At 41.3% G+C, this 27,795-nt stretch overlaps 1 protein-coding gene across 2 annotated transcripts; it reads right to left on the bottom strand.

The window, feature by feature from the left end:
• Positions 1-519: 519 nt before the first annotated feature.
• On the bottom strand, positions 520-27,795 carry Pus7l (pseudouridine synthase 7 like). Of its 2 annotated transcripts, XM_029560342.1 has the most exons (10): positions 27,652-27,795; positions 24,380-25,292; positions 18,311-18,470; positions 15,633-15,825; positions 11,199-11,297; positions 9,339-9,458; positions 8,451-8,532; positions 6,904-7,181; positions 3,372-3,425; positions 520-1,361 (listed from the first exon to the last, which is right to left on the bottom strand). In XM_029560342.1, exons 2-10 carry the CDS (start codon positions 25,278-25,280, stop codon positions 1,038-1,040), a joined length of 2,211 nt encoding a protein of 736 aa, XP_029416202.1. In that variant the 5' UTR covers positions 25,281-25,292; positions 27,652-27,795; the 3' UTR covers positions 520-1,037. The 2 variants fall into 2 exon arrangements, with proteins under 2 accessions (XP_029416202.1, XP_008824812.1); XM_008826590.3 differs by lacking the exon at positions 9,339-9,458.

Raw genomic sequence — 27,795 nt, 5'->3', positions numbered from 1 at the left:
AGTAATACATGTACTAACACCCTCACTCTGCAAATGTTGGAAGGAAAGCACAGGAGCATAAGCAGTGTGTCTGGGATGCTGTGAGAAGCAGACCCAGGGCTTGGGATCAGGACGATGGTTAGGCTGGCAGAAGTGTGGAAACGTTCCTCACTGTTGATGTGTGATATTCCATACAGCTTTTACAATTCATCACAATGTAACCAGCAATGAAATGGTGCCTGGTTGAGATGCTCCCCATAGACACATGCCACCCCACCCGAGCTGAAAGTCTGAGCATGGGACAGTGAAAGTAAATCAACCAACAACAGGATTTCCAAGTGAGAAAAAGGCTTTCTTTTTCTAGCATGAAGTATGGAGATAATTCAGTGGTAAGTCGATAGTCATTATTTTAAAAAAGAATCAGTACCATCTCCAACATCACAGATATATGTGAGAGATGGCGTCTGAGCACGAATCCGAGTCTAAAATCTGAGTTTCAGATAACAGAAAATATAGGACAAAGTCAGGGGACAAGGCACAAAATTTATATGAAAAAATTTATTTTAATCTTCTTCAAAGCTTATCTCAAAAAAAAGTCATCATGAAGACGGATGACATTTCCCTTGTGTATTTCTGCCATCAGCAATTTCAAAACCAGAAAGGGACAGCAGCGGCATTGAACCGTTCCGCTCATCTTCACCACCGGGAGTCACTGTCATTTCATTTTACCTCAGGCGGAGCTGTAGAAAACGTTATTTCACAATGTTTCTCTTAAATGTTATCTTGCAGTAGCAAATGTTCCTCGAAGTCTAAAAAGATTATAACATTTGTGACTAGAATAAAAGTCACCGAAATATGGCTTTTAAAGTCACAGAGATTTAAATGATGACATTGACATTTACTGCTACATATCCCTTGGAACACGAAAACACCAAACTCCAATTTCTCAGGCTACTGTGGAATTTAAAGACAATTACAAAGCTTGTGGTAGATGTTCTGGAGATGCTGCTGCCTCTTCCTGGAGTGGTCCTTATGCCGACTTCATTGAGGGTGCTAGTTTAGATGTTGTGCTTCATCATTTCTCTCAGACAAACTGTAGCATAACAGGAAGCATCAAGGTCAAAAGAGATGAAAAGAGATGACGCTGTCTCATCAGTGTGGGGGGCTTCGACCTTAGCATCAGCATCAGGGGCTAAGAGCCGGTAGGAGAGGTGGTGGGGATGTTTCAAGATGTGTCTGTAGCATCCTGGGACATTCAGTTTCAGAGCAGGAAGCTTAAACCGACATGTCCTCAGTCCATCTCTATTAAGTGTTTCTTGGTACCACTGCCCTACTTTGTTCTTCGGGTACTGAATGTTGTATCCAAGTACAGGTAGAACCACCTGGGGATTAGCAGGAAACAAAACAGCAACACCACATGAGACAGCCTTGGGAAAGATTTGTGATCACACTTTTATGATTAGGACCCAGATCTGTAAAAACACTATGAATATATACTATATTTTTAATGCTATCAGGTAAAGAAAAGAACCAACCAATCAAGGACTCAGAAGAGCAGGTAACCAGCTCACGTCAGATGCCCCTGACAAACCACAGTTCAATATGTAGTACATTTAATTTTCCAATATGGCTAAATCCCTTAAAAATCCCTTAAAAAGCATATTCTCCACTAAACAGAGCTGTCTCTACTGCTTAATCACAATATTCTGGGTGACAATTTTAAGTTACTCTTACTAAAAACAACAAAGCAAGTAAGTAACAACAAACGTCTCTTTTTGCAGCTGTGTGAGTACACACTGAGCTCTGCAGGGATCCTCTGATGACTGTGAGACAACATGCTTGAACACAGAGACAAAGCTCTCAGATAGTCACAAGCATGAATGAATCTGTTACGTAAATCACTACGCTAAGTAAAAGAAGCCAGACACAAAAGGCCTTGCGTCAGCACTGGCTGAGGCAGGAGGATGAGCAAAAATCCATGCAGGACACAGTGGGGCTTCTTAAACTTTACCCACGAGTGAGCCTTTTTGCCCAAGAAATTTTTACATGACCCTAGGTATATATTATAGATAGATATAGAAATAGGTATAAAAATCAAACACTTTTCAGCCGGCGTGGTGGCACACACCTTTAATCCCAGCATTCGGGAGGCAGAGGCAGGTGGATCTCTCTGAGATCGAGGCCAGATTGGTCTACATAGCAAGTTCCAGGTCAGTTAGGGCTAGAGGGAGACCCTGTCTCAACAAACAAATAAACAAAATCAAACATTTATTGATAATAATAAATTAATTTGCTTAAAAATAATTCTTTGGTATACACATGACTGCCATTTATTAAAGACAAAAGCAATCTTGTATACTGAGGTGGATATGCTAGTCTATTTTTCTAAGAAAAATTAAATCTTGGCTGAAAATTTGGAACCGTAGGATGTAGACAACTTTCAATATTTTCTAGAGTTGACTGATATTTTGATTTTCTAATCATCAATGTTGAAAAGGTCACTTCACATAAACATATAGGAAAAATGGCAGGAATACACTTAAGAGTCATTTCAGAAGCTGTTAGAAATTCTGTCCTAATCCCAAGTCCAAACCCATTTAACCATCTTTTACAACACCCAAGTCATCAACTGAAACGGTAATTTTTTAAAATCAAGTACTCTGGCACAATACAACCCAAACACATATTAATTTGATATATGCTGAGCAATGATGCTAGGAGAACATTAAGTTTTGTTTCCCATAAGTAAACATTATGTTTCATTAAGAACAGAACACTTTGTATGTACAATAAAACCACTGCAATTCCTGATATGCAAGTCCTGAGCCTGCACTGAGGGGGCAGCACGCATGGTGCTAAGTGCTGTTCAGAGCCAAGTCCACGGTAAAGTCATGGCACAGCAGTGAGTGTGGCTAGGCACACCTGGCTCCATCACCTTGGCTTTCAACTAATTCTGGGTCACTGTGCAACTTGGACCGTGGTGAAATTTTCCATGACCCCGACATTCAGTCATGGGGTGGCAACCCAGTTTTACAAGCTGAATACAGACTCCCAAAAAACTATATGCTGTGTGATGCCATTCATGATATTTTTTCAAATGTAAAAACACAGTGACAGCAAATACATCAATGGTTCCTAGGGGCTGGCAGTGGAGTTCACAGAATGAACTACAAAAGAGCACAGGGAAACTTGGGGAAGATATGAAACTATTCTTTATGTTGAAATCTATAGTGCACACATGACTGTATATGTTCATAACAGCTTGTGGAAGTATAAGTTAAATTATTTAGATACAAATTGCAACTTAATTTAAAAGCTACATAAAAGGGTCAAATTTGTTTTAGGTGGAATTTTTAAAAATCTAAGTGATAGTAAGTTTTAAGCAAATTTACCTGGTGCATTGAGTATGTGTCAGCCAATTCCTCTTCTTCGGTCACCAGATGAACCTAGTTTTATAAAATATTTGATCAAAATGAGTGATTTTCACTTTTTCAAGTTACCTCAATGCTTCCTGACCCTGATGTATATAATTAGATTTGTATGCTGAATATACACATTGAAGCAAAGTCTTTTCATCATAACTGTCTCTAGAGAAGTACGTGAGGTAAAAACTAGACCAATTCCGGCAATAACCACTCACAACCAAGCAGAACTCAAGGCCGGGGCGACGCTGAGGCTGCATTCTTCAGTCACCGGCACCTCTCCATGACAAGGCTGCTCGTCAAAGAGCTGTAACAACGCTCTGCATCTGAAGCGAGCCTCCTGACCCCGCCAGTCCCCCTCCCTAGGGGGGAAAACAGTGCTGGGCACCGGGAGCATGAGGGGAAGGAATGAGGGGCCAGATGCATAAAGTCTAGGAACTCTGCTCCACAACACCAGACAATGCACAATTCTAGCTTCTTTGAGAAACTATAAAGGCAGCTACCATCTTTCCAGAGGACTGATGGCATTCCCATATTCCTATGTGTTGACTATTTTCTCCTGAAATGAGGTGTAATTAATGAGACTTAAAATACTGGCTTTTTTTGGTTTGCTGCTAGTAAAAGGAAATTGCAAGACAATGAATGAGAAAAAGTTCTTGCTTTTCCTATAGCTCCAAAAGACACAACTCTGATCACAAATCTACCCTTGCAAATATGATTTTGAATGGGAAGTCTTATAAAACACATACATTTAATAGTTTGTTCGTCTTATGAAAGGAACTTAAATCTAAATTGTGAATGGCTGACTCCCCAAATGCTGTGATGCCCTATTATTTAAATGGATCTGATTTCTGAAGGTTTTTTTTTTTAACCTTTTTTTTAACTTTTCATTATTTATCAGATTACTGACATATCTGCCCCACATGCTATGAAACAGAACCTATGGTAATTTTTCCTGTCTGGGTCTTAAGGAAATGCCCATTCTTAATGAACTATGCTGTCTCTTCGAGATCCCTCTCTGAACACTCCAAAATCAGCCATTTACTGAAACAGTAAGGCAGACACCTGTTGTCTGGCTTGTACACCCTTTACTCCTCCCTTCTGATCGCAGACCCTCACCTTCCAGGGCCCTCCTCTGAGTTCTCAGCTGTGAGGAAGGACGGTCCTAGCAGTGGGCCCTTGGAGTACAAGCCTGCCAATCACACTCCAATCCATACCAGTGATTTGGTCTGGACCTGTGACATAGGCCAGATTATTCCCAGGCAGACTCAATTCCAGGGCTTGTGTTGACACTGATGGGAAAGAAAAGCCTTTTTTCCTGCAGAGTACTATGTCTAGGGCTGTGAGAAGTAAGTGAGGAGCTGATAGCCATCTTGCCACCAAAAGTATCAGCCAGACGGGAAATGGATTAGCACCATGAGAAATAGCTTTAACATTAATTAAACAATGTGATAAACTATCTAGGATAATACTTAAGTTTGTAGACACAGCTGTACCCAAATAAATCCTGGGTTTTCAGTCACAAGGACCAATAAATTCGTGTTGTTTTTTTCCCTTTACTTTGAGGCAGATGTCTATTACTTAAACCAAAAAGCCTTGCTTCATCCATGGAGACTTCCATCACTAATCTAGATAAAGCTTTCTTTATACAGAGCTCAGAGTCTTATTTCTCCTCCAGTGCTGAAAGGATGGGCTGTGACCCAACTCTAGAAGCTGGTGAATTTCCTACACTTTGGTTCCTCCAGAAGAGGCTCACACAGGCTGTGGGGTCTTATCAGTTGCCTACATCTGTGATTCTGAATCTTTGCTTTCCGATCTGGGCCTACTAAGAGAAATGAGAATTGGCTCGTTTCTAAAAAATGGGAGTTAAAAACAGAGTTCCTACACCCTCTGCGCCTCTAAAATTCAGTGACTCCACGACGCACATATGGAAACACCATTCCATGCCTTGCTCTAACTTTTAAAATGTTTGGGGACTGACTTAAGATAATGCCAGAGAGCAATTATTTACGCATTTTGTATTGCAACAGTATGTGAGTTTTCTTACAAGACTTGTGGAATTCAGGTTCACTAATTAGTTCAAACCAACAGACATAAAAATACTAGTTAGACAGGGAGGAAATGAAAGGAGCAACTTTTAAAACAGGAGGTAGAAATTGCTTATGCACTTTAGTGTAAAAAAGAAAAAATTCAAAAGAAAAGTGAGCAGTTTACTTCTTGGCCAAGAACTGGAAAAGTCCTTGGACCTGCCAGTTACTTGTGGCCAAAGATGCCAGACAGGGGGTCTGGTTTTGTCCTGTTTTCCCCCTCTCTCTTTTCCCTAAACGAGTACCCTGTTCCTGGAATCCACATTGAGGATGTGACCTTGAAGGACCTGGACACCTGGAATGAGAAATGGACTGACCACTCATCTCTGCCTCCTCTCTTCCCTCTACTAAACCCTTATTAATGCCTGAGCAATGAAACTCAAGGGGTATTCACTCCATACAAGCTCCTACAATAAAACACTTCTTTCTAAAACTCACCCTCTGTGGTCTGTGAATTTAATTTTTTTCAGTTTATGTGGTAAGAACCCAAAAGCCTCTGATTTGAGGTGGCTTTGGAGGTTGCTGTTTTGGGACCCGAGCCTCTCAAGCTAAGCACAACAGAGTGGAGATTGGCTCCGCAGCTCTCAGATACCCTGATATTCCCATATCAATCATGTACAATTTCATTAATAGGTCATAAGAATCATTTATATAAAACCACACTTAAAAAACATTTTGTTATTTTTATTTTTATGTGTATGAGATTATTGCCTGCATGTGTGTAAGTGCATCTATGTTGTGCAGTGCCTTCAGACGTCAGAAGAGGGCATCGGATCCCTGGAACTGGGGTTACTGTTAACTGTTATGTGAATGCTGAGAACTGAACCCAGGTCCTCTGAAAGGGCAGCCAGCGCTCTTAATCACTGAGCCACCTCTCCAGCCCCATAAAAACCACATTTATGGAATGAAATACAACATTCTGTATCCTTATAACATTATTATAAAACTTTTAGTCTTTTAAGTTTTACATCTTATTCCTGTCTTTTCATTTCTTAGTATTAACAATAAATGAACACATTTTCTGTCCACATTCACATGAAAGTGTAGAGAGTTGAAGGGCGCAACAAAGACAGAGTCTCTGGGGGTGAGGGAGGGGATGAGACCTGGGTGGCAGTAGGGACGGCAGCCTGGACGCTGCTCTTGATTCCTGGTGTTAAGAAAACTACTCTGGCATTACCTGCACAGGCTTTTATAAAGTGTGGTCTTTCAAAGAGTTTTACTGCTTTGGTTCCGTATCAGGGACTATTTTTCCACTTACCAACATGTGTTAATCCTCAGCTGTCAGAGAAGTCAAAAAAGGAGAGGAATAAACATAAGCAAAATAAATATGTTTTGCTTTAAAGTGTTTCCAAAATCTGGGCTTCTGCAATTAATGCCCCAGGCGTGAGAAGTGCTTGCGCTTGATAAATACTCACTTTACTACTTGGAAATTGCTCATCAACATCCTTATCCAAACAGACCAGATCCCCCTCCACTACTTTGGTTCCATAGGTTCTGAGCCTGTAGGATGCAGCCTTGTTCCAAACCCTGCTGCTATAGGCATGGATGTAGAAAATGCGCATGGAATGAGGCAAGGAGAGCCACGCCCGGGTGCAGCCCTCCTCTGCCACGCCAAAGCGGTGCAAGGACTCCAGCAGGGCTCGCTCCCGGACTCTGAACTCGGGCATCTGGGAAAGCGTGCCTTTAGCATCCTCTGAAATGAAGAACAAACCAGCGAGTCAGCCACTTCCACTGCAAAGCCACTCGTGAGAGGCCTTTTTTAAAAATTTTTATTTATTTTTATTTTATGTTTATAAGTGTTATGCCTGCATATATGTAAGTGCACCTGTGCTGTGCAGTGTCCACAGAAGTCAGAGGAGGGTGTCAGATCCCCTGGAACTAAAATTACAGTTGGTTGTTAGCTGCCATGTGGGTGCTGTGATTTGAACCTGGGTCCTCTGCAAGAACAGCCAGTGCTTTTAACTGCTGAGCCATCTCTCCAGCCTGGGAGGCCTTTCGTATGTTGTCTAAATGAGAGGCAGTCAAAATGTGGAGGTGCTGAGCACCATGGCGAAGCCCCAATCACAATCACACATAAGACACTTTTTTTTTAAACTTCATTTCCCTTGAAAAATAAAACATGGCAAACAAGCCCAGCATTTGGAATGGCTTGCCAGAGGCTTTCCTTCAGAAGAGAGTTAGTCAGGACTGTCCAAACAGAAAACAAGGACAGATCACCAAGGATCAAATGAACCTCTAAGGTGGTGAGGGCTAGGAGTTTCTAAACATACAACAGAATTCAGATGAATAAATAGTGGTGACCTGTGGGCTTCCCGGTATACTACTAGGAACGAGGCAACTTGCCAACGGGATGCTTTTTAATTGCAGACTACTGGGCTCTAAAGATGCTTATTGATGGAGGGCCTACATAGGGCATTTAATGAACACAGTGTTCTCAAGTACACTCAAGTTTAGGAATCTTTGACATGAGGAAATTATCTTCTCAGATCCCACAACAGAAACAAATACTCACAAGGAAAGTAAAGCCATGAACTTTACCGGTAGATGAATTCAGAATCACTTTGCTTTAGTGTCTTCCATGAAGAATGCTATACATACACCACCACACTACAAAACAATTCCTAAAGTAGATACTGTCACAAAGGAGATTTCACTTAGTTTGAGACTCCTCTGGTTGTAGAATTCTGCTGCCACCAGTGGCAGTTTAGACTCTAGTATGGGGCTCCTTCTGCAAACTAAGAAACTGCATCTCTCCTCTCCCCTGACCCCAAGGAACAATTAAAACAGACAAAAGTCCCAGCAATCTGGCCAAAAGAAGTACCTGTGTCAGGCACTAAAGCAATTCTAAGTGTAATCCAGTGCTGTTCGGGAAGGAAGGTACATTAAGGAGCGCCCCTCTGCTAACAGGACATTTGTACTCTGCATCTATACCGCTCTACGGGCGGCAAAGAGGCTTACATACCAGTGTCAAGAAAATATTTCTTTGCTTTATTTACAGGATCATCCACATCTTCTGGTGTAAGAAATAATTTTATGGCCTTTACCTTGAAAGTTAAGCAAATAAACATGTTAAAAATGTCAAAATACTTTAAAAAGATGCAAATTCCTGGGCATCCTGAAAGAACAGGTTTAATAAATGATATTTGATGCTGCAAATGCTTCCTTAGACTTGCGACGGTTAATCAATTTTACATGTAGAAATAAACCTTCTACACAAAATCACAATATGCATAATTCAAAAAGATTAGCCTGGATAATAATGCCCCTCCCCAGTCACTTCCATAATTTTACTTCCCTTGTTCCTTAGTTGGCTGAGACAGAAACACAGGCTAAAGCAATGACCTAAATACTCAGACTTGACCAACACACACACACACACAAATGGGTGAAGCAAGTGCGAGGGAACGTGGCCATTAACTTCGCTGCGTTCTTCAATTCTCTAAACTTGGGGTCCTAAAACCATTGAGGACTGGCAAGATGGCTCAGTGGGTTAAGGGGCGTGCCATCAAGCCTGATGATCTGAATTCAGTCCTCGGGACCCACACGGTGGAAGAACAGAACTGACTCCCTCGAGCTGCATCTGGTACTTGCTGCTACTGTGTGGGACAAGAGAGGTAAACCCCAGGCCTACTATAGACTGCAAAAAATCAAATAAGCAATCACCATAGGATGATCACAACAAAATAGTAAAACTCAGAATAGGAAGTCCAGGACTACAACATAAGTGAATTAATGTTTTCCTTTGTCAGTGAGATAAGAATGACATTTAAATTGAAATGCAAAATGTAAAGATTAAGGAGGGAGTACTTTAAGAAAACAAAGATGAGATTTGCCAAGTACATGAACCTGCCTCAAAGGTGGCTCCTAATGATCCTCTCCCGTGGTACCCATGTCTGCCACAGTCCTTTCCTCCGTGTACCGGGGTTGGTGTGTGAGCAGGAGAGTGTAGCACGGGTAAAGCACACCACTTCTGAAACAGGATTATGAAATGTGAGGCAGTTTCGGCCACTCTTCCCTCACTCTAATGCCCTTGGACCCTTGTCTGAGGGAAGCCACGTCCGTCCTCAGTCCTGTCCTACAGCAGAGGCTGAAGTTCTCCAGCCACGGCCATGAGAGCGACCCTGGAAGCGACCTCTACCCCCACTTGCCTACAACCTCATGGAAGACCTGATCCACAACTGCCCCGCCAAGCCGCTCAGGGGCCCGGCTTTCAAGAAATGATTGAATAGTAAACACTTGTTTCCGAGGCCACTTAGGTTTGGGGTAATTTGCTGCACAGTGGTAATTAATAACTAGTTAGCTCTGTTAATTTTTTAAATTCAGGGGCATGAAATACGAAGTTTGAAGATGGTAGGCAGCTTCAGCTTTGGTTTAAATGTTATGAGAAACAGGAAGTTTCTTTTTCATAAGAATCCTATTCCTCTGGAATAGAAGTCTCTTCCAGTGGACTGCAACTTGACCCCTTGAATTTCTTCTACCCTTGGAAAACTACAGCATTAACTGATAAGCCACACACACTTGGGTAATTACCTCCTGTGGCTCGGCAGTGCACTGGGTATCTCTCCAAGAGCTATTTCATACTTCTCACAAAAAGCACCACCTGTGTTAACTCCAGTTTACAAAGAAGGAAACCTAACCTTAAGAACACTAGGTGTCCTAGTTTGTTTCTCTGGTGCTGTGACAAAACACTCTGACCACTACCAACTTGGGGAGGAAAGGGTTTATTCAGCTTACATCTCCCAGGTCACACACAGTTCATCAGGGAGCCCAAGGTAGGAACTCAGGGCAGGAACCTGGAGGCAGGAGCTGGAGCACAGGCCATGGAGGAATGCTGCTTACTGGCTTGCTCCCTGGCCCCTGCTCAGCCTGCTTTCTTATGCAACACAGGCCCACCTGCCCAGGGGTGGCACCACCCACAGTGGGCTGGGCCCTCCCACATCACTCAACAATCAAGAAGATGCCCCATGGACATGGCCACAAGCCAGTCCAATGAAGGAAATTCCCCAGTTGAGGCTCCCTCAACCCAGGTGTGTCAAGTTGACACTAAAGCTGTCCAGCACACCAGGCAGCCTCCTTTTAGAGACCCATGACAAATGGTGGCACTCAAGTAGGGCAATACAGCTTATTTATGATACGCTTTTTTTTTTGTCTTTTTTAAGACAGGGTCTCCCTGTAGCCCCAGCTGTCCTGGAACTCATTATGGAGACCAGGCTGGCCTTGAACTCACAGAGATCACCTGCCTCTGCCTCCCGAGTGCTGGGTAAGTGTGCACCACCACACCCGGCTATGATATGCATTTTTAAGTTCATTTTAGACTTGTCACATTTTTTTTTCAATTTTGCTGTTCCCCTTTTAGCCTCTGGACTTGACCTTTTATATAATGGGTTACCTGATTTCTGGAATGTAGGTTACACTACCTATAACTCTTTTATTCAGTTTACTAAGGATTTAAGGAGTGTTGGACAATTCTATGTCGTCTCAAATAAAAATTAAACACAAGATCATTGCATGTAGTTAGCCTTCTTGGAACATGATACCAAGAATATAGTACTATCTAATAATGTTCCAGGATGTGAAATATGATATGTGTGTGTGCATGTACACGTATGCACACATACATGCATCTATATACTAGGGTTAAGAAAACAAGGGGCTTACATAGTAAGTATAAATGATGAAGTAGGTAAGATTGTATTCTGAATCTCCATACCATTTCACTCTTCAGCAAAGCCAGTCCAATTTGGTCCGTCTGAATTTTCCTTCCCTTTCCAAATCTCTGTGGTCCATAGTAATTCACAAAACCTTTATTCTATAAATATAATAAATAAGAAGTTCATAAATACGGGTGCCAAGATATAATCAAGTATTTTTCTTCATATTTATTTTAATTGAAAAATCCAGTAACCAGGGATATGCATACAGGAGCCAAAGGGTCTGGGAAATGCTAAACAGTTAAACAGCAGGAGGAAAAGAAGGCAAATTGAAAGTAAGCACAGAGGCACTCAGGAAGCAGAGATGAAAGAATGCTAAGAGTCAGGGCCAGCCTGGACTATAGAGTGAGTTTAAGGTTAACCTGGGTCATGATGTGATACCCTATCTCAAAAAACAAACTGAAACAAAGTTACCACGTAGGTCCAGTGAAGAAATCTTTAAAAGTTCCTTCTCTTCACAATACAGAGGGTCCTGGTCTATACGACCTGAAGTCTACAACCAAGAGAGCTGCAGTATCCTGGGATAAGCTGCCCACCCTAGACCTGGATCTGATCCCTGCCCTCAAGTTCTCTCCTGTTTTGAGACTTCTGCTGATGGGAGACAGTGGGAACAAAATACACATTTCCTTTCCAACCCCATGAGCCTTGCTTATTCTGTCAGTTACCTCAGCTTCTTAGATCCCGAGCCAAGAAAATTCCACAGTGTCACTTTGGCTGTTAAAGCCATCACAGTACTTAGATTCCCAAGGAGGGACATAAAATTCACCTCTTGATGTACATGAATCTTGACATGATGCTTTATAATTATCATCTTTCTGGGAAGAATTATAAAATTACAATTGACTATTGCAACCTTTAAAGAAATTAGTGAGTGTGAAACATCAAGAAAGAAGAATGTGGGAATGACTTTCATTAATGGATATAATCTGGACTAATGACTTTAAATTAACCTCAGCAAAATCACGTGCTCTTCCATCTGACTAGGGTATTTCCCTTCCTATCTCAGTTTGGTACTCAACCTAAAAAGACAATGAATGAATGTGGGACCTTGAGAATTAACATATAAAGAGCACACCCACCCACTGGATGCACTGGCCTGGTAGGGGCGGATGCTCGGGCTATAGGGATGTAAAGGCCAGATGGTCTGTTAAGATTAAGGGTGCAGGGCTGGAGAGATGGCTCAGCGGTAGGAGCACTGACTGCTTTTGCAGAGAACCCAAGTTCGATTCCCAGCACCCACATGACGGCTAACAACCACCAACATGGCAGCTAACAGCCATCTGTAACTCCAGTTCCAGCAGATCCAATGCCCTCTTCTCATCTCCACTGGCAATGCACAACATGGGTGCACCTACCTACATGCAGGCAATACAGTCATACACACAAAATAAAAATTTAAAAACAAACCCACAAGATTAAGGGTGGAGCCAAAGTTGAACTTCCACAATGAAGCTGGAGAAATCATTTTAAGTTATGGGTGGGGCCTGATGGGGAACATAGTGGGAGAAAAACAAGGTCCCAGAGCAGTTCCATCTGCACAGGGTGAGGGGACAAGAGAGAGCCATCAGCATAGTTCTGGGAGACAGGCGTTCTAACAGATAGCTATGGGAACTTGAGCCTTCCAAGTTCACCACACTCTTAATGTCGGCATAATGATAAATGCTACAAAGAACGCTACAAAGGGAGGGAGAGATGGAGGGAGGAACACTGACAAAATCAACCTGTGGCAGGAAGGGTTTATTTCACCTTACAGTTTACAGTTCATCATGGAGAGGAGCAGGGCAAAAGCCTGGAGGCAGGACACACAGACCACAGAAGCACGCTACTTACTGGCTTGCTCCTCTGGCCTGTACTCTACTTTCCTATATAACCCGGCCAGGGGAGGCACCACCCACGTGGGCTGGGACCTGGGTCATCACTCGATGATAATCAAGAAAATGCTTCACAGACATGCCCACAGGCCAATCTGACGGAGGAAATTCCCCCTCAGAGGTTCCTTCTTCCCAGGTGTATCAAGTTGACAAATGAAACTCTCCAGTACAGAGAAAGTGAGTACTCCCTATATAAATCTCATAGTTAGGTTCTTTTAAGTTATTTTACATTTGAATAAAATGACATCAGATCTTAGGATAACCAGAACAGTCATCCCTCCATAGTACTTACATATAACCAAAGGTTTCTAATGACCAGAGCTACAACTCTCTACAGAACCCTTCAAAGACTCCTTGCCTTTTCTCTTGCTTCCATGCTCAGAATTTATTTAAAATAGATAATAGAGTGTGAGTCTGAGGTATGCAGAAACAGCTAAAGATCTAAAACGTCTTGGATAGACAAATTTTGAGATTTAGTCTTACAGAAATTACTTATTTTTACTCATTTCAATTGAAAGCAAAGACCCCTTGTTTTCACAGCTACTCGATTTCTTTTTCTCCTCTGAGAATTCACAGAAAGTTGTCTAAGGGCTAGCAAGACGGTTCAGTGGGTAAAAAAGCACTTGCCATGCAAGCCCGATGACCTGAGTACACACATCATGCATACACACACAAAGATAATACGATTTAAAATATTTTAAAAAGAGAAAATTGTCTAAGCTAGGAATAGCATTTCACAACAGGCAGCTGTATCTTCATGAGTACTAATAAAACACTGGTAATAAACGCTATCTGAGTTCAAAGAAACCCCTTCCATTTTTAAGAGGTATCATTTTAATAACAGTTTTCAGAGGGGAAAAAAAAGTCAAATTTTTAGTGAGATCAGTCATGAAAAAAGACAGAACCCTAGAACGTAGAGTATATGACCAGATCACTCTTATATAGATGGAAGGCTGAATTCAGAAGATCGTTAGTTGGAGAGTGTTTTCCTGACTGGAAGAGAGCTAAATGCCAGGCCTTTTTTGTAGTCTATTAGAAAATTATAAAGTGTAAAAAGGCCTCTGTGGTGAGGAACTTGAACCAGTGTAACTTATACTCAGTGGGCTACAAAACAGAATCATTGAAAAGTTACCAAAGAACACTGAGGCTGTACCCCCAAGTACCCATTTTAAATTGGTTTAGAAGTGGAAACTGACTATTGAAATGTTTTTAAAGCTCCCAGGCTGGTGGGGGTGGGGTGGAGGTGGGGGGGGAGGAACTAGTGCCAACAGGTCAACTTTGCCTCAGTGTTCGTTTTACTAATGAACTCTGCTGGAACACAGTCATGTTCGCTCATCTATGTATTGTTTAGACCACTGCCACACAATGGCAGCTCACTGACTGCACAGGAACCACAGGCCTATAAAGCCAAAAATATGTATTATGGACTTCTATAGAGAAATGTGCTGACCCCTACCTAGATGATCAGACTGAAGGCTATGGTTGTTCATGCACATTTAAAGGCCTGGTAGGTATCACTTAAAACTTAAGTATATTTTTCTTTTGCTATAAGACATAATAAAATATTTATCTCATATGAACATTTGAAAATTGCCCTGTTCTGACTTTTTTTTTTCTAGTTCCTTGGCTAGAACTTGTAATGCGAATTACTCTTGCCTTTATTCACATCTCCTATTCATGACTTTCTTCTTCCCTTAGAGACAAGAGTTATGCAATTTGGGAGTCTTTTAGATAGACCCACTGAAGGGGTACGCCAATTGCCTCACCCTGTGTCCCTGTTCAGCATGGAAGAAGCCAGAGTGGTCTGCGTCCCTATTCCCTATTGGCAATTTGGGTAACCCCTTCAGAGGATGGTGTGATAAGAATAGGAGGTGGGAACTGGCTAGGCAGTTAGGGTAAAAAGACCCCAAAGAAAAGTAGCCAGTTTCTTGGCTAAAAGTCAAAATGTCCTTGGGCCTCTTGGCAACATACTCTGTTCCAAGGCCAAAAATATTAAAAGTATTTGGGAGCTTGTATCTAATCCTTAAAAGATTTTAGGGTTACCTCTTCAGAGGGGGTAATGTTGGAAGGGAGGGAATGGGTATGGATTTGATCAAAACACCTTATACACATGTATGAAATTCTCAATAAAGTTTTTATAAAATGTATATGATTTATAATTCATATGCATTAAAGAAAATTCAAAATTACATTGAAAAGAAAAAACAAATAAAATTCTAAAAAGCAATTTAACTATCTACCAAGATTTCTGGAAAGAATTACTGAACAGAATTTCCAGTGTAAATTCCCTGTGTAAAAATCTATTCAGTCCAAAGGAAGATGCTAGAGAAAAGCCTTTTGTAGAAATCCATCCCCTTCTTCCAAGAAACTGCATACACTGTATTTTTTAAATTCTATTCTGTTTTAATATAAAAACCTATTAAGAAAAATAAAATAAGCCAACATGTCTCTAATTATCACTCAAAAATAATTATACATGCATATAAAAGTTACAAAAAAATAAACATTTCATTTTTTTTGTCTCAGCAAGAGATCATGTATTTCAAGAACGTGTTTTCTTACCTTAACATTTTCTATTGCCTCCAAAACTCTCTCTCTCAGGCTTACAGGATCATTAATTTTATTTTGTAAATTTCTGATGACAATTTCAAAGTGATTTCCTTTGAGCTGACCAAGTCGAAGAGAATCACCCACAGACCGAATATTAAACACATGCATTCTCTTCTTTTCAATTTCTTTTTGAATACTTTTCAACCTATAAGTGATAAGCCATACAGTCAGTTAAGTGTTAATTTAAAATTTATATATTTACCCAGGCTTGATGGCACACACCTATTTAGCCAGGCATGATGGCACAGCACTCAGAAGGCAAAGGCAGGTGGATCACTGTGAGGTCAAGGCCAGCCTGGTCGACCTAGGAAGTTCCATGGCCAGCAAGGGCCACACAGTAAGACTCTATCTCTGAAACACATACAAAGATGTTTTATATATAAATATATAATATATACAATTATATAGTTATAATTATAAAACTTATTATAAAATAAAGTTTTAAAATGGTAGTTGCCAGGCAACTCCTATCAAAATGTAAGCACAATACTCTGGAAAATCCTAAGGTTAATGCCATTTCAACAATTACGCTCAGAAGGTGACTTTCATACCTGGAGCCTGTCTCTCGCTGCCATTCTGAGGCATGCCAGGCCTTCTGACATCTTAGTCAAATGACTGAACCTCTCGGTGGTTCTTACCTCCTGTCCCAAGTTTGCAACTTCCCATCTGTCTCTCTCCCATCAACATTAACCGAAAACAAAACCCAGTAGCATCAGGGAATTTTCCAATATTTTGCTTTAAATACTTTCCTACTCAACCTCCAGTTCTCCATTAGCATTGAAAACCCTGATTTCACTTTTTGTAGCAAACATTTTTAAGGTCATGTAAAGGTCAGTATCAATTTTTCTTTACAACTATTTTATTTAGTTTTTATAAACATGGTCTGTTTATTAAGTAGACTGTTTGCTGTCCCTCTAAATATATTTCTGGATTTTAAATTTGCGAAAGTACTACTGTTACTTAAAGTAATTACCTGTGAGCCAAATCAACGTTATCTCTCTTCCTAGGAACTAGTAATATTTGTGAGTTTTGATTGTTAACAACTAGCTTTTGTCTTAAATGTCTAATATCTGACCACAGATCAAAATCACATGCCACTTCTGTTCCTTGTATGGAAGGACTGAGAAGCGCCTACCTGCACATAATGCACACTTAAATCATGTATAACTAATTATTACAATATCAATACTACATCGAATTAGGATGAATTCTGATCTAGAATTCAGCTTTCTGAAGTTTAAAGTATTCACAATTTGCAGATTTAAGTACAGGAATAATTAAACACAATACTAAAACTGGATAGAACTAAACTAAACTAAAAACTGGTAGAACCCCTATTCTTTAAAATAGGGACCTGTTGGGGCTGGAGAGATGGCTCAGTGGTTAAGAACACTGGCTGCTGTTGCAGAGGACCTGGGTTCAATTCCTAGTACCCACATGGTGGCTAACAACCATGTAACTCCAGTTCTAGAGGGACTCCAGCGCCTTCTTCTGACCTCCGGGGGCAGACACAGGTGCACTTATAAACATGCAGGCAATACACTCATACACATAAAATAAAAATAATAAATAAAACTTAAAATAGGGACCTGTTAAGTCAATATTACAGAAATTATTTTGAAAATTTCATGACATAAATTCTCATATTATTTTAAAAACATAAATTACAGCTGGGCGTGGTGGCACACGCCTGTAGTCCCAGCATTTGGGAGGCAGAGGCAGGCGGATCTCTGTGACTTCAAGGCCAGCCTGGTCTACATAGTGAGTTCCAGGCCAGCTGGGGCTACAGGAAGACCCTGTTTCAAAAAGACCAAAATAAATAAATAAATAAATAAATAAAAAATAAATTACAAATGCAGTATGATTTTCATATAATATAGAATAAATGTCTATGTGATATGTATATGCATATGTGGTACACTTTGAAAAATATCTTGAAAAAAGTAGATTAAAATCTTTACTGCAGTCATTTCTGACCACTGCAGAAGTACATACTCTCATCCTTCTAACTTCTAAATCTTCTGTGAACAGTATTTCTTTTAAAACGGCAAAAATGCTGCTAGAGCTGAATTACACTGAAGAGAAGTTAAATCTCAGTGCTGTGCACGCTACTTAATAAAAGTATTTTAAATATAAGGGCCTATGATAACAAAGGCATAAAGTATTATAGTAATTAAGCAAAAGTATTTATAAATTTTATGTGTATATTTTCCTGAATAACATGCACATTTGAATATATGATACTTATAAACAATTTGGACAATTTAAAATCTACCACTTGTCAGTTTCTAGCTTAAAATTTCCCAAATTTTCTTTCAAGATTAGTAATGTTTATTTATGTGTATGTGTGTATCTGAGAGTATATGTATGCCACGTGTTTAGGTGCCAGTGGAAGACAGAAGAGGGTGCTGGATCCTCTAGAAATGGGGAAGTTACAGCTGAGTCATCTGTCTAGTCCCAAACTTCCTTGATTTTCAATGCAATTTTACATACATGGAAGACTGTTATTACTGCAGAATGTGCTGTTTGGTCTATAAGAGTTCAGTGATATTGACAATAAGGTTAAGATGGTTCCAATATTGAGTTTTTAACCCTATACTTATTTACTAGAAAGCAATGCCCGAGCTCACCTCTCAGGAGTCACTTTTCTAACAACCATCGCTTGGTAGGTGACGGCTTTCTTATCTTTAAGGCCTGCGTAACTAAAATCTGAAGGAATTACACCAAGTTTGATAGCTAAAAATCCAACTGCTTCAAACATCTCCAGATTTTCCTTTTGTAAGGTAAAAGCTGAAACAGAAACAATCCTAGATTACAAAAAGCAGCCACCGCATATCAGATACATTCCAAGCAAACTAAGAGATCAGGATAATGAATCTATTCATTAGGTTAAATAATTGAGTTTTTAAATTTTTTATTTTACTTAAGTTTTTTGAGATAGGGTCTCACATATCACTGGCTGGACTGGAACTTACAATGTAGACCAAGCTGGCCTTGGACTCACTGAGATCTACCTGTCTTTGCCTCCAAGAGCTGGGATTAAAGTGTGTACCAGTACGCCTGGCTTTAAAGTGTTTCTGAATGAAAATGTAGAACCCTGAGACCCTCTTCATTCACCCACTACCCCCCAATCCCTCCAGACCCCCACTAATTGCTCTTTTAGCTTCTGTAAAATGCTTGGCTGCTGCTTTAGACATGCCTAGACATACCCTGGCATGCCCTGACCCCCGCCTGCTATTCCCCACCCCCCTTCCAGGAAACTATAGATTAAGCAAGCCCGAGCACAAAAACTGCCCTATAAGGTAAAAACAGAGACTCCTGGCCCCACAGGTAACAGCCCATTCCACAGCCCTGAGAGTAGCACCTACCAATAAGAAACTTCCAGGGTTGCATCTTATACATCCAACCAGTTTAAAATTATTTTGGCGCGCACGGGCTCCTTTAACCAACCAAAATGTATCTTTGGTATCTCCCCCGCAACCCTTTTGTCTAAAACCTATAAAAGGCTCCACTCTCCCTTACTCTGGGCTCTCAGCACGGATCCGTTGAGTTGGTGAGGTCTGAGAGCCTGAGCTTAAGCCTGAATAAACCATAAACCTTTGCTTTTGCATTTTGGTGTGTTGGGTCCTCGGTGGTCTTTTTGGGGTCCAGTGGATGGGGTACAACGAAAACACAAAATTGGTGTTCAAGACTTTAGCTGTCTTTTGAAAAGTATTTGTGACCCATTAAATGCGTGTAAAACATCCAAATTCTTCCACTGGGCTTTCATGTCTTATACAAACCCAGTTCAGGCCTCTATGTGCCACTTCCACTCACACAGAGCAGAAGGCTTCCTATGGTTTCTGGTATTTACATTCATTCTTCAAATTGCAATGAATTCTGAAAATTCCTTTCAGGTTCTAAGGCAGGCCAGCAATCTAACCCCAACATGGTTTCCCTTTTGTTTATTAAGTAGTAGGAGTGACAGAACCCAGGGCCTCATGCCCACGAGGCAAGTGCTGTGCCAGTAGGCTACTGCTCATCCCCAATGCTCACTGCATGATTTGGGCCTATAAGAAAGATTATTAGATGTGCAAAGAATCAAAACACCCAAATAAATATCTGTCAGTAAATATGGACCCACAGCGAAACGGGGAGAAAGAGGGTCCCCTAGAGCGTTCTTAGTCTCATTCATAAAAGAATTTAAGAATGGACCCAAATGGAAGCTTTTACAATTTTATTAGAATCTTAAAGAAAAATCCTCAGGGCAGGCGAGTTGGGTATCTTGGCAGCTGCCTTGAGGAGGTGAATAGTGGGAAGAAGGAAGGAAAGCCGTGAAGCCATGCAGGTTTAGAACCTGCGTGGAGGTCAGATAGGGGGCTGACTCACAGACGCATGGCTGGGAGAAGGACGCTTTAGAGAAAAAGTGAAGAAACACAAGATGCTAGGGACAGCCCAAAGCCTTAAGGAAAGCATGGTTAGTAAGAAAGCATGAAGAAGAAAAGGAGAAATTACACCTTCCTGAAGAGTTCAGGAAAGCGGACAGACTTTCAAGACCTACCTGACTGTGGCTGGTCTGGAAGTTCTGCAGGGGCTTGTGCTAGTTCCAGGTAGGAAATATTCACTACCTCATTAACACACCAGGAAATCCGCCCACATATTTAGCATAACTTAAGGTGACCCTGCCCTCCTGGGAGTGGTTCTATCACCAGGTAATTGACCAGTGAGACTGGAAAAGTGGGTCCTTCAACAAACAGACTAGACATTTTCATAGTCTGTACCAGTTCAATATATGGGGCTTATTGGTACTCTAACAACAGGGCTGGAGAGATGGTTCAGCGATTAAGAGCACTGGCCATTATTGTAGAACACCCAGGTCTGAATCCCAGCACCAACGTGGTGGCTAACAACCATCTGTAACTCCAGTTCCAGGGGATCTAATGCCCTCTTCTGTCCTCCATGGGCACTGCATGACACAGGTGCACTTACATACATAAACATAAAAATAAATAAAAAATAAAAATAAATAAATAAGCTGGGCATGATGGCATACACCTTTAATCTCAGCCCTTGGGAGGTAGAGGCCAACCTGGTCTACATAGCAAGTTCCAGGCCAATTGGGACTACGGGGAGACCCTGTCTCAAAAAGACCAAAACCAGATCAATCAATCAATCAATCAATCAATCAATTAATCAATCAATCAATCAATATGGACCCAGAAATGAAAGAGATGGAACTAGCAGACAAATATTTTAAAGACCTATTAAAAACGGGCTCAAAAATTAAAAGAGCTCACCTCCCTCTGCTTCCCTGGGCCTGAAAGACTCACAGCGGGCCTCTCTCCGGGTAGAAGAAACACCACTGAAATAGATCAGTGGCCATGGTCTAAAGATGATTAGTGGGGAGACCCAAGAAGTCACTATCTCACCATGATACAAGAGAGATCGCCCTACATCTGTCACCCCCTCCAAGGCTCAGGGACCTTAGCATGAACACTGACAGGAAGATTGTAAGAGTGGATGAATGGAGTGTCCCCCAGGCTATTAGTTCCTCCAAGGGGTGGGGCCTGTGGAGGAGGAGGAACTACTGGGGGGCTGCTGGGAGCTATCTTGGGGCAGAAGCTGCAAGCCAGGAGGAACGCACATTGGCAGTGGGTGTGGAGAGAGGTGGCCCCCGGCGCCTCACCTACACGGATGTGAGAGGGGGCATTTACCAACCTGGGAGAGACTGTGGGCCCAAGATGCCTGGGCAAAAGTTAATGCAGACTATGGGCTGGGCCTCGGGAGCATCTGATGTGGCGGGCTCTGAGCCAAGGTGCAAGAGTGCTTGTCCCTGTGTAAGTTCCCCGATTTACCCCCTCCCTACCCAAGGGCATAAACCATAATGAACTCACATAAAAATTAAAAAATTAAAAAATTAAAAGCATAACCATTTTAAGGAACGAAATTGGAGATCTCAGGGAGAAAAAAATGAAACTTACAGAGCCAGGAAATATAACATCTAAAATGAAAATGTCATGAAGTGTCATTAAATGCCAAAATTCCTTCTTAGAACTCCTCAGAAAAGGAGAAAATGGTAGGGCAGTTCTTCAAAAAATTAAATACGGAAAATCACCACATGAACTAATAGTTCCACTTCCAAAGACAAGCCAAAGAGAACTGAGAACAGCGCACTGAGGAGGAATCTGTACGCCCACATTCACAGCAAACACTCACTACAGTCAGAGAGTGGCAGACGAATGGATAAATAAAATGTGGCGCGCACACAATGGAACATTATTCAGACTTTAAAGAGGAAGAAAATTCTAACATATGCTGCATACAATATGAATGAACCTTGAAGACACCATGTGAAGTGAAATAAGCCCTTCACCAAAGGACAAATACATCCAACTCCACTATACGAGTAGGAGTAGAGTACCTACATTAATAGTGTCAATCAAGACATAAAGCAAAATGATAGTTGCCAGGAACTGAACAGAAGGAGGTTTTATTTAACAGATATGAAGCCCAGACTGGGAAAATGTTCACAGTCAGGAGACCAACAGTAGTAATGACTGTACAGCAATGTAAAGGCCTTAATTCCATTAAATTATATACTTAGGAATGGCAAATCTGGTGTAATACAAATTTTGAAACAATTTAAAGAGCAGCAAATTTACTACATAAAAATCTATGTAGGAGAGGTGGGAGAGGGAAAGGGTGGGGCGGGGAGGGAGGGAAGCTATTTTGATTCTTACAAAAGGTTGCCTAAGCAAAATCTTTATCTCTTGTTCTTTGTCCGGTAGTTACACCAATACCTTCATATTGTCCCCTTAGTGAACTGTTAATTCTTCCTTCAGTAAAATTAATTTAAACAAACATATAAAAAGCTTCCAAACCTCAAATTACTGATACAAGTTCAAGTAGCATAAAAAACAGGAAGTCCTAGAGCTACTTAGAGCACTTTCTTCCTACATGTAAACCTAACATTACTTTTCCTTCAAAATAGGCTTATGTGTTAAATGTTAATTTATTATACGCCTGCTAGGTCAGATTCTATACTAACAGCTTTCTCATGGAAAAGGCAAGTCACACAACTTACCAGAAATTACCAGGAAGAAAAAAATATGCTAACAATCTAGGTAATAACAAAGTACTAACTATAATTATTTTTATTTAGTCCTTGGACTATCATTGCAAGGCTTTACTATGATAGCATGTTTTTGAGATAGGGTCTCCTTGTAGTCCCAGCTGGCCTGGAACTCTCTATAGACCAGGCTGGCCTTGATCTCACAGAGATCTGCCTGCTTCTGATTCTGCCTGTGCTGTGATTAAAGGTGTGCACCACCTTGCCCAGTTATGAAAGTGTTTTTTAAAGCACATCCAAAAGTTATAAACTGCTAATGAATTATTCATAATATCACTCTTCTCATCTACATTTGTGGAAGCTAAGCCTTAAAGATATTAAAGATTTGGGGCTAGAGAGATGGTTCAGTGGATAAGAGCACTGGCTGCTCTTGCAGAGGAACCAGATTTGGTTCCCAGCAACCACACTGCAGCTAACAACCATCTGTAACTCCAGTTCCATGGGATCTGATGCCCTCTTCTGACCTCCGCAGGCATTGCTTGACACAGGTGCACTTACTAAATGCAGGCAATATACTCACACAAATAAAAATAATAAATAACATTTTTTAAAAGGATATTAAAGATTTCATAAATCAGAAGTGGTTAAGCATGCCTGCAGACCCAGCACCTGAAAGGCAGAGTTTGAGGCCAGGCTCTGCTAGATGAAATCCTCTTTAAGAAACAAGAGTTAGTGATATGGTTCAGTGTTAGCTTGCTTTGCATGCACCAAGTCTTGAGCTCAGTCCTAAGCAGTGCAAAAGAAATTCTGTGTCTTTGTGAATGTTAAGTCAAACCCACATAACTCCAAGATGCAAACTTCTCACTTGAAACAGAATCTCCATGTCACTCAGTCCCTTTCCTATGCCACGTACATGTGTGCCAACTTTTCAATGGCCTGCTACATAAATGCATACAACATGACCGTGTGAAACGCTCTCCCCTTCACGTGGGCTTTACTATCATGCTGCTCAGCTCGGCTGTGGACTTCATCGGTTTCGTTAAAGTCTAGGAGCTACTCACAGCCCCTGAAACAGCAATTTTCAAAATGCACTGCCCAGATCAACAATAAAAGCTTCCTGGGGGAATTTGGGAAATCCCACTCTAACCCTCCCAAGTATGAAACTGGGACAGGACTCAAAAATCTGTTTTCACAAGACTGCTGGGTGACCGCAACGCGTGCTAGAGTATGAGCGTATCTTGGGAGCACCTGCAGGTCCCCATCCTGCACAGAGGCACCTATTCTATTTTGGATTAGAGTATCCCCTGTACCTCTCCAAGTAAAACAAATGCATTCTTATCTCCAAATACCTCATTTTAATTCAGATTATTTTAAAAACATAAAGATTTACTATCAAAACTAGTCAAATGCAAAACTGCTTCAGGTTTTTTACATATTTATGACCATGTTAACTACAAATATCTTTACTGAGTAATTTTCCTGAGTTAATTTTCACATTTGGGATAAATTGCAAGGCTTTATCTTTACCAAATAATAGGTCCATATATTCTTTACAATATCTCTGTAACCAGGTCTATTAATTAAAATTCTTCACCTTTCACCAATTTTAAATTCAACGAAGTTCACCAAAGAAAATGATTTAATAAATTACCTGTGTACGTTACTTCTCCTTCCTGGTCTCCAAGAAGAGACCTTTTCCCATTCCTGTGTGCTTTTCCCCGAAACCTTACTGTTACCGCTAAGTTTAGGTTACCAGCATTGTGATTCTGTTCAGGAAAAGACTTTGTTTCTACAAGGTTCCCAAACTTCTTGTTGAGAAAATGGTGGACAGCTTTCCTGTGATCTTTGTTTGCGTCAGGTTTAAAGGTGAACTTGGAATTTTCTTTCTTTGCATCCAAATATTTGAAAAAGTCAAGTGCTTCTTCTTCAGATACCAAATGACAGAGTTCTTTATACTCAAGATTTGGTTTTACAACAATTTCACTGTTTTTTCCTACAGTTATTAAAAAAGGAAATTTCTGCTTCACAGCACTATGTAAAACAGCCCTTTGGTTTTTATTAAGGATCCTACCTAATGAGAATTCCCGAAATGGTTCAATTAACTCCGTTTTTGAATCCCATATCTCTTTGATATCACAGGCAAACTGATCCAGTGATTTATTAGTTTTTTCATCTAAAAGGGAACTTAATAAATCAAGTTTTTCTTCTTCACATTTAGAAGTCACATCATTGACAGTATCTTCTTTTTCTGAACCAGACAAATGATCTTGGTCACCATCCGAGGTGTCAACTTTTTGATTACTTCTGTGTTCAGAGGATACGTTTTGAATATTTAGTCTTGATTTTTTGACACAATTATTTGACTCACGTTGTATTTTGCTAATCTCGTTAACAGATGTATCAATGGTCTTATTAACTAACTGTCCCTGTTCATCAATCTCAATAACAATGAAGTCACTTGGTGAGGCTTTTATAGTGCCCTGAAATCCAACATGATCATTAATGAAACATAAGGAACTAAACCTCATTCCATGATCTGTATCTTCTTCCATTCTTAACAATGCCTACAAAGGAAACACAGCAGTCAGCTACCAGAAACACGTGCAGATAACAAAAATGGAATTGGTCTACTTCGTTCCTTCTCTGCTCAATTCTAAGTCCTCTTAGATAACACTAACACCTTATTTTATGAAAATACGCCTTTTCTACTCTCACATAGACAGCTGTTAACAGGAAAACAATTTTTTGGCCTAAGTAGTGACTTGTATCATGATTTATTCACTCTAGGCTTTTATTCACTCCAGTATTAAAATGGGTCACAATTTCAAATTTACCTGAAAAACAGCATTTATAGGCCTACAAACAAGATGTAAGAAAACAGATCTGTTTTTATAATGATTGTCTTCCCTGGAACCTCAAGTTTCCTGGAGCTTATTCCAGAGAAACTGTAGTGGTATTTTTGGATACTGGAAGTTACAATGTGAATAGGAACAAGCAGACAGAAAAGAATCATCTAAAGTAATACATAAGCAAAGCTCTTAGCACCAACTTGGAAGGATTAAAAAGTTACCCTGATCCATGAGCCTTCTCTAAATCCCTCGACAAGACAGACACAAATTCTGAAGATGATCCAGAGGAAATTTTCTGCCAAATCACTGGCGTCAGGGTAGCAGACAAGAGCAGTTCTAGCTCACGGTCAGTGCACAACCCACTGGCACCATAGCACATGGGGCTGTAGGAAAGCAGGTTCACCCCTCAGCTCGTCATGCCCTAACCGAAACCTTCTCTTCTGTGCTTGCCTCTCCTGAGGACAGCTTTACTTTTAACCTGTCTACCTTAGGTCCTGGAGGTCATATTTCTACACTTGCCACTGATCTTTCCAAACCAGTTTTTTTTCTTCTACCTCCAAAAACCCTGGATCATGCAGTTCACGTCATCAGACATTGACAATTTTCTCCCACCCTCTCTGACCCCACAAAACTCCTCATCCAGAGCCGTCTTCGGGCTCATCATCATCTTTCTCTTCCAGCACAACCTCCCGATCACCCAAACAGATCATCTATTTAATAACGTCTTCCCTAATCCCCCAGTCTTCCTCAACCTCTCACCCCACCTGATTTTGGCCATCACTCTCACGGTCATAGTTTTTCTCTTTACCCAAAACTCGATCATCTGCAAGAATGATTCCCTGATCCCACTTTTACTACCCTTTACTATCCTTCCAACTCCCAAATTCTTAGACATTGTTGGAGCCATTTATTTCTATGTCTAGCCCACCATAACCTACTCTATATGTAACATGCAAAACATTGAATTAAAAAGGAAGTTATATCACAACTTCTGTTTAAAATCCTTATTATATATAATAAAATCCAAACTATCTACCCAAGACTTTGGACCCTATCTATTCTGAAAATTCATCTTGAATTTATCCCTATTACCCACTATACTAGTCACACCAGCCTTCAGCCTTGGGGCTAACTTCCTAATGAATCTTTCAGGAGTCACCTTCTCAGAGGTTTTCACTAACCAATAATCTAATCTGTAAGAATCTACAATATTTTCTTTCACACAAACCCTATCTAACTTTTTGCATGGCATTTCTAGTGAATGTTTTCCTTTACTGTCCACCTTCCTCAATCTAATGTCAATTACACGTGAGAAGGAACGCTACCTCATTCACTACTGATGAGACCACATCTAGAACATCAAGCACAGAGCAGGTGCACACAGAAAATGCCACTGAAGCCCTTGAAATAATTCGAGATAGAAGTGATGCGGGGTTATCACAAGCGATGTTCAAACAAAATAAGCAATGTGTGGGAGAAAATAAAAATCCCGGACACACAGCTTGTGAAAGCAGGAACCGGGTGGTAATTTGGACACCATGAAAGATCCCGAATGAAGGTTTAGAATCTACTGCGGAGGAGCGGGAGACCTAAACATCTCTGATGGTACTGGGCAGCATCTCTGATGGAACTGGGCAGCATCTGATGGAACTGGGCGGCATGCTCCTGACAGCCAGACGTGGCGGAGCTGGGAAACAGCATCAAGTGCACGGGGCGGACAGGCCTCGGAACCCTAGTGATCTTTTCCCACAAAGAGCACACCTAAGGCTTCCCAGGCCAGACCTGGGGAGGAGGCAGCGAGGAGGGAATTCCACCCGCGTGGGGTGAGCACGGGAGCTAGCGGCTGAGCTCAGCGGGCAGGGGAAAGGCTGGGCCCGGATGCTGCTGGAAGCAGCGAGCCTCCCCCGCTCCCGCGCATCCCTCCCAGCGCGCAGGCTCCCACCCCCTGCGACCCCGCCGGCCCGGCCGACAGCCGCGCTGGGCTTCTCGCTCCCCGCGGCCCCGTCCACGTCGGCGGGGCCACAGGCTCGGGCCCACGCCCTCCCCGACAGCCTGCCGAAGCAGCGGGCTCTACCTCAAGGCAGGGAGACCGCGGTTTTTCGTTAGGGCACTGCGCATGCCCGGAAGCCTTCCTATTTCTGGCCTCCGACTCAGCCACCAGATTTAAAGGGGCAGGCTCCCACTTAAAGACGCTCAGTGATACACTAGGAGTTCCTCC

Source organism: Nannospalax galili, unplaced genomic scaffold (assembly GCF_000622305.1).
Source record: "Nannospalax galili isolate Female #2095 unplaced genomic scaffold, S.galili_v1.0 scaffold232, whole genome shotgun sequence".
NCBI lineage: Eukaryota > Metazoa > Chordata > Mammalia > Rodentia > Spalacidae > Nannospalax > Nannospalax galili.
The sequence above is the reverse complement of the archived record's forward strand: the minus strand, read 5'-3'. Positions and strand labels throughout refer to the sequence as shown.

What these genes read in the sequence shown, in the direction of transcription:
- Pus7l (XM_029560342.1), bottom strand. Translation starts at nt 25,280, where the DNA reads ATGGAAGAAGATACAGATCATGGAATGAGGTTTAGTTCCTTATGTTTC. An exon ending in AGGAGAAGTAACGTACACAG is followed by an intron (nt 18,471 to 24,379) that starts GTAATTTATTAA and finishes TTTCTGTTTCAG; the next exon opens with CTTTTACCTTACAAAAGGAA. An exon ending in GAAATATTTTCTTGACACTG is followed by an intron (nt 7,182 to 8,450) that starts GTATGTAAGCCT and finishes TCTTCATTTCAG; the next exon opens with AGGATGCTAAAGGCACGCTT.